Genomic DNA, 7,842 nt, shown 5'->3' with positions numbered 1-7,842 from the left:
TTTGAAGTGCATATTGAAGTTTGTAAGTTTGTGACTTCGTATCTTACGTGCAATTGATATTATAGGAAGCTTAAATTGGCAGGCTCTGATGCAATGTATCCGTCTCTTCCGAACATAGGGCCATGCGTCGTGAACTCGCCGACTTTGCGTCACACCTTGATTTTTCTGTCACGATGCACCTTTTTTTGTATAAATTGTCATATCTGAAAATCTATACACCCTATGATAGTAAAAGTATACATTTTTGGAGAGCTATTGGTCCAAGGAATCTACAAATGGAATCAGAATTAGTGTAGGGTATATGTGAAAAGAAATAATGTAAAAAATGCAAGCCTGTTTTATATTTTTGACGAAGCTTACTTGGGGTACTGGTTTTCATTCATGTGTACCGTACCCCTCCATCAATTCTTAATGCAGTTTTGAAAAGTTCAGACCATTATCTTTCTGATGATATAAGGCTTTATGATAGTAAACCAATGTGTATTTCAGAAAATGGCTGGTGGAATTTTATACCGATTCAACCCATCAGTCTAGTACATTTTGAAAAATATTTTCTTAGGGTAACACCCTACACTAATTTCAAGTGCATTTTTGGATTCCTTGAGCCAAGAGCTTTCCAAAAATGTATACTTTTGCTATCCTAGGGGTATACTTTTAAAAATACAGCGATGGTAATCTCTAGCAGTATATTGCGCTTGAAAATTTGGGTTTACTGTGTAGAGAATAGGGACGAATTTGTATGTCATGTGACTTACCTGTGACTACCAGTCCTCTCATTTTCTTTTAAGAAAGTTAAGGTATTTAAATGTTTACATGGACAACTAAGCTATCTTTTGATACCAAATTTATAGTAATAAGGACACATTTGAAGTACATAATGAACAATTTTACAATTGTGTGCACTTAAAATACAAACTACCCATAGAGTTTGTACATGAGTGCACCGCTGCCACATGCACCGCTGCCACCACCACCCCTGACTTGGTCAATTGGATTGGGTGCCATTCTGCCAATATTCAAGATATCTTAATGAAACTATCCATAGTTACTAATCAATATCTTAGCCTTCATTTGATACCAAATTTACTGTCATACCTATATTTCTTCCAAAGATACACTCAAAAAACAAAATGATCACAGTGAAAAGTGTGACGCCACCACCCTTTTTGGGTGTTGAGTTGAAAACGCATGGCCATATATGGACGTTCAGGGCAAGTCATACTGAAGTATGACTTGCCCACACAGGGTACATACCATGTAAGTGTGGGTAATTGGCGTTTTCTTGCGATGTATTCTCATGGTGTAGCATTTTTTAGCTAAAAAGCTCATTTGCCATAGGTCAGACCATTCCTTCAGGTTGTCTAGATCTTTTTGAAGTTTGGAGGTGTCACTGGGAGATGTAATGGTGCGAAACAACAGGCAGTCGTCAGCAAACAACTTGATGGTAGAACTTATGTTGTCACCAATGTCAAAAAAATTTATAAAGAGTAAGAACATTAAAGGCCCCAGTACTGTGCCCTGAGGCACTCCAGAGTATGAACTGTTGGTGAGGCTTCTCCATCTACAACCACTCTCTGCGTCCTGTTTGTATGCCAGTTTTGGATCCAGTCGTTGGTTTTGTTGTTGATACCGTAGAAGACAAGCTCCTTTAGGAGACGTTGGTGGGCTACCGTATCAAACGCCTTGGAGAAATCCAATATCAAGACATCTGTTTGGTGGTGGTTGTCGAGCAATCTGGCAATCTCTTCCAAGGTGCTTATCAGCTGGCGTTCTGTGGAATGCTTTTGACGAAATCCATGTTGATACCAGGCCAGAATGCGGTTCTTGTCAAGGTGTTCCATGATGGAATGAAAAATAATATGTTCCATGATCTTGGTGGTTACGCATGTGAGTGACACTGGGCGGTAATTTGCTGGAAGGCTTTTATTTCCTTTTTTGAAGATGGCTACAATGTTGGCCGATAACCAGTCGTTGGGTAAGGTGCTCATAGTGTCATATGATTGCGTGAATATTATTTGCAAAATTTGTGCAATTTGTTTTGCCGTCTCTCTAATCACACAAATCGGGATGAGGTCAGGGCCACAAGCTTTCTGTGGGTTCAAATTGCCAAGCAATTTCTCTATGCCTTCTGTGGTGAAGATAATGTTCGGCATGGCAGGGTACAAGCTGGGCCCCTTATCAGGGAATGATGCTGTATCAACACAGACTGATACTGTCTATTCAGGATGTATCAGCTTTGGAGGCACTGGTAGTACATTAGCTAGTCCCCCTTCAGTTTTCAGAGTTGGTATTCCTCCACTATCCTTCTTTTGGCTGTTTATGAACTTCCAAAACTTCTTCTTGGACTCAATCATGGTGTTATCATTATCATTAAGTATACGGTACTTCGAATATATAATATCCCTCTTCATGCTACTCTTAATAACTTTGCGTATTTCTCTGAAGTCCTTCCAGTTCTATTCTGAACCATTATGTTTTGCTTTCTTCCAATCGTGTAATTCTACTAGTTATTTATATCTGATTTATGCACATAATTTGCACGCCATTGTCAAATTTATCATAGATATCATAACATCAGTGTATCATTTTTGATGAACCATGAAATGGTATCAGCCTATATGAGTGAATGCTACTAGGTTACTAGATAACTCTGTAAGTCTTTGTCTGTCTGACAATGCTTAGCAAGTCTTTAATGTTCTGTATATCTGGAAGATATAAGGATATAGGAGACTACATGTATAACTACAGTAACTACATACTACGATAAAAGTAACTAACATACTTCACTACGCCCTCCCAAGTCCGTAAGGACTGAAAACAAAGTTAGTTATGTGGGTAGACCGCAGCCGGGCAGAGCGGCGGGGGAAGACGGATTATCTGCTTGAGGGATGAACCCATTTTCTTTCTGACCGGGGGCATTGTGAGAGAGCAAGCGTGTTAGGGCACGAGGTGCACGCTCTGTGGCTATAGTCAGATCAGGGGTATTCAGTGGCTGCAATGTGGCCACTGGAACAGGTATGGGCCTTTCTGGTGAAGGTGACACTGGGGTGATAGTCGGTGGTGTCAGCTGATTGGAGCCTATGTCAGGTGCTGGGGTTGCTGGGACACGGTGGTTTCTGGGTGGGTTACCGTTAGGGTGCATATTGGTGCAGGGCGGAGACAGTGGTGGGGGTTTATATGCATTGTCCATTATCACATGGTTAGGATGGTTGCAGGGTGTAGCTGGCACATACTTTCTCAGGAATTTCCGGTTACGAGCGTGACTCGACCGGAGCCATCTACCACATATTGGTCAAATTGTCTAACCTCTACTACGATGCCTGTCTTATCCCATTTGGTAGGGTGGGGCCCTGCTTGATTTTGGATTCTCACATGGTCGCCAATGACAAGGGGGGAAGGTGTTTTGTGTGTTCAGAGAGTCGCTCTGCTGTTTTCATGTGCCTGTTACGCAAAGCTTCCTCTCTGGCAAGTAGTGTTTCCTTCCATGTAGGGTGGGGTACATACCGACCAGGATGGATAGGGATAAAATCTCATATGGGACGTCCGAAGAGGCACTGGGCAGGTGACAGTTTGGTTTCCTTATCAGGTGTGTTGCGGTATTGAAGCATGGCCCGTTGGAAAGCATCTGTGTTCAAGTCACCGTTGGCATTAGTATTGGCTGTTATCAAGCGCTTCACTGTTTTGACTCCAACCTCTGCTCTGCAATTACCGTGTGGGTAAGCTACTGATGTTATGCGGTGTCGTACACCCCAATTCTTAAGGAAAGTTTGGGTTGCTGAAGCTGAGAATTCAGGACCCCCATCTGAGGTCAATTCATCACTAATACCAAATGTGACAAAGGTTCGTCTAAGGCTGGCTATGAGGCCCTTGGCGCCGTCCATTGCTCTTTCAACGATTGGCCAGTTACTGTAACGGTCAACAATGACCAGGTAGTTATGACCAGCATAGTGGAAGAAATCTGCACATATGGACTGGAACGGGTACACTGGCATAGCTGGTGGGGTAGGAGGTGGGTTGGGTTGTGACGGAGCCATGCGATTGCAATGGGAACATCGAGCACGCATCTCACCAATGGCAGATGTTATCCCCGGCCAGAAAACAGAGGCTTCAGCTCGTGATGTCCTAGATGTGACACCCTGGTGAGCGGAGTGGAGGGACTGAAGTACTTCGTCACGAAGAGATGGAGGGATGACAATGCGGTCATTGTATAAGACTACTCCATCTAATGTATAAAGGCTATCTCTCAGGCTGAAATACTCCTGTAGATCAGGCGGCATCTCAAGGCATGTATCTGGCAAGCCATCTTCTATGAGGGACAACAGTTTAGACATGGTTTCGTCACTGGCCGTTGCCAGGCGGACAGCATCCCAGGTGATGGAGTGCAGTGTAGCCAAGGCAGCTGTCATGGCCTCTGCTGCATCAGATTCGTCATGATTGAAGGGGCACGGGTTGTTTGGGGGAACGTTGGTCCTAATGATATCCAGTAGGTGACCAAGGGGGCATGGAACCTCATGAGTGAGGGTAGCCACGTCATCTGGCAATGGGATGCCTATTGGATTTCCAACTGGGTGGCGAGAAACACCATCTGCAGCTCGGTGACGGACTCCTGGAATGTGGACTATCCGAAATTGGTAGCGGTGGGACTTTTCCTTCAAGTTGCGGAGTCGGGGGTTGGGGATGTCCTCCAGGCACCTGTTTCCTAGAATTTTAAGGAGAGGTTTATGGTCGACTGCAATAATGAGGTCTTCACAGCCAAGGACAAAGTGGCGTGCCTTGTCCAATGCATCAACAACAGCTAAGGCCTCTCCTTCCACAGGTTGGTAGCGGGACTCTGCTGGTGTTGTAAATCTACTACCAACAAGAGTAATTTTCCAACCGGTCTTGCAGCAGAAAGGGATGGTGGTGGCGCAGTCACAATGTTTTTGTAGTAGCCAGAAACCAATTCCAGACATGCTCCAATCTGTAGCAAGGCATGTGGGGCGAGATTTATCAAATATTTCAACACCCTTGGCTATTTCATTGATTATCACTTGCTTGGATTCCTCAAAAAGGGCATTAAGGTCCTCTGTCCACTTGAATGACATGCTTGGTTTGAGCAGGGACCGGAATGGTAGAATTTTTTCCGCTGAGGCGAATGCATAGGCTACCTGGTTTACAAGGCTGAACCATGAGCGTATGTCTGTGATATTGCATGGTGTTGGGAATTTCTCGATAGCCTCAAAGAGGCGGGGGCAAGGCCTGACTGAGGAGGGGGATATTTCAAATCCTGCAAATTCTACGGTGTCTCCTGCAAAGGTGAACTTGTCTGGATTTAAGGTTATGCCATTGCGACCGCATAAGTCAAGCCAGTGCACCGCCTGGAAGAAGGATTCTTCAATGGTGGATGACCATAACAGGGTGTCGTCCACACACTTGGTGTTGTTGTGGACATCACTCACAATTTCGTCATAACGGCGAGTGTATCCGTCGCCAGAGGCAACATATCCCTGTGGTGCAACACAGTATCTGTAGCGCCCCCATGGGGTGATGAAAGTGGTCAGGTGTTTGTCATCCTTGTGGAGGGGTACACTGTGATAGCCATTCCACGCATCGAACACTGTTTTCTTTGTGTGATGGGGAACAGATCTAGCTTGGATAAAGGGGGACTGTGTGTGGTGGGTTTCACGGCTGGCATGTCTGTTCAGGGCTTGAAAATCAACTGTGCGGCGGGGTTTGCCGCTTCGTTTTGGACATATCACCATCCTGTGGCACCATGTGACAGGTTCTCCAATTGGTACAGGCTCAGTAACACCAAGTCGGACATCTTGATCCAAACCAGCCTTAACATCTTCCATCCAATGCAGCGGGACAGGGATTGGGGTATGGTAGGCCACAGGCTGGGCTGAGGATCGACCAGTAGGCGCAGTGGGGGCCACTCATCATGGGTAGGGGTTGATGTTCACATGTGTTGAACGTGGATGGGGCGTAATGGTCAAGAAGGAACTTTTCAAGCTTCTCACGGTTTTCAGCGGTTGCTGGGTATGGGAGTGATGTAGGTGGGGGTGGAGGTGGCTGGCGCCGTGGACAGCTGCAGGGGGCAGTGAGGGGTGACCGTGGGTTGGTGATAGGGGCAGTCTCCTCTATGGTCACATCATCATTAGTTAAACATGTGTTATGTACTTCGCCTATGGTAGGGAACTTATCAGTAATCATGCCAAGGGAGACACAAGCCTGTCTACTTAAGTAAAGCTTATCGCTGCTATCAGTAAAGTATACTATCTGACGTGTCTGCAGGGTGGTATCATTAGTAGCGTGGCCTGATATGCGCAGGATTAGGGCCCTGAGGATCCGTATGCGGTTTTCATTGGCAGCTGTCATCTTCACCGTGACAGGTATGAAGTGGTGCACCTGTAACCCTAAGTGGTGAAGGAGTTTGACGCCAGCAAGGCATGACTGACAACCGGTGTCTGCAATGGCACGGTGTCGGATGGTCTTGGGAGATTTGGTTGCGGCAAGGCCAAGGGCGCTGTAGTCTGAAGGGAGTGCGCTAATGGAGACATCAAGGGAAGGTAGAGGATCAGAGGCCCTGTGTTCCCAAGTATCGCACAGCGCGTTGTATACATGGTGGTCAAGGGTGATTACGCGCTTGCCAGCTGCATCAATACCATATGTGACCCATCACATCGAAACACGGCAGTTGTCGGAAACCCACATTTAAAGATAATGAAGAAAATGAGCCCCGAAAAATAAAGAAAAAATAATAAGGAATTTGAATTCTATTTGTCACATAAAATCACCATTGTAATTGCTTCATCAATGGAAGAGGTGTCATTTTAAAGCTTAAAAACAGTCCTTTAGGCTGATAAAGAAACCAACAAGTTCATAGCATCGATGATGTTAAAGTCACGGTCATTGAATCACTTGGTCGCCAATCCAAATTTAGACGTCAGCAGCGCGAGAAATTCTGGATCAACAAACTTCATTCCCTTCAACCCGAAGGCCTTAATCTTATTGAATAGGTCCCCCCTCTTTTTCACGCTGCGTTTATAGATGCGCCTTCACACTGCGCTTTTTTAAGTCGCGATCTTTTTATGCTTGTTTTTTTTCGCGTTACGCATTAATTTTCTTGCTTGTTTTTTAGATTGTTTTCTTGTGTCATTTCATATGTAATAAAGCCTGAAGAAGGTACGCCCAGTACCGAAAATTTGCTGTACAACTGTTTCCCGTCTTCGTTTGTTTTATTTTATGTTATATATTTCACGGGAGTGCATCTTTAGAGATCCAGTCAAAGTATGTGTGTTTCGTCAACTTTCTGTCTACAAATTGGAAGATATAAGGATATAGGAGACTATAACTACAGTAACTACATACTACGATAAAAGTAACTAACATACTTCACTAGTTACTACATTAGTAGCTTACTAGCTTACAGTTACTAGCTTACTAACTCACTAACCATTTGGTCTGAAATGGACATATCTCCAAATGCCACGAAGGTATGACCCCATGAGTGGTGCCATATGAAAGAGGAAAACATAAAGAATATAATAAAAATATTTCCAAACGTCAGAGGTCATGCAGGGGTCACAGGGGTCAAAAAAGGTCATTTTAACCAAAAATGCTCCGATGGAGCTTAAATTTAAATGCAATGATCCTTAGGACATTCTCAACATGTTTAAAACATTCAAAATTTATTTAAGGTCATTAAGGGGTCATAAAGGGGCCAAAGGTCAAGGTTTTCAAAATGCTCCAATTGAGCTGAAATTTAAATGCAATGATCCTTGTGACATTCTCAACATTTAAAAAATATTTTAAAATTCATTTCAGGTCATTAAGGGGTCATAAAGGGGTCAAAGGTCCAGT

The 7,842-nt window shown here is 44.2% G+C and overlaps 1 protein-coding gene across 1 annotated transcript; it reads right to left on the bottom strand.

The window, feature by feature from the left end:
• Positions 1-1,496: 1,496 nt before the first annotated feature.
• On the bottom strand, positions 1,497-1,841 carry LOC140163619 (uncharacterized). Its single transcript, XM_072186934.1, has one exon. It carries the CDS (start codon positions 1,839-1,841, stop codon positions 1,497-1,499), a length of 345 nt encoding a protein of 114 aa, XP_072043035.1.
• Between the last annotated feature and the right edge of the window lie 6,001 nt (positions 1,842-7,842).

The sequence above is a fragment of the Amphiura filiformis genome, chromosome 11 (assembly GCF_039555335.1).
Source record: "Amphiura filiformis chromosome 11, Afil_fr2py, whole genome shotgun sequence".
NCBI classification, from domain to species: domain Eukaryota; kingdom Metazoa; phylum Echinodermata; class Ophiuroidea; order Amphilepidida; family Amphiuridae; genus Amphiura; species Amphiura filiformis.
This window is presented reverse-complemented; position numbering and strand designations above follow the sequence as displayed.

What these genes read in the sequence shown, in the direction of transcription:
- LOC140163619 (XM_072186934.1), bottom strand. Translation starts at nt 1,841, where the DNA reads ATGGAACACCTTGACAAGAACCGCATTCTGGCCTGGTATCAACATGGA.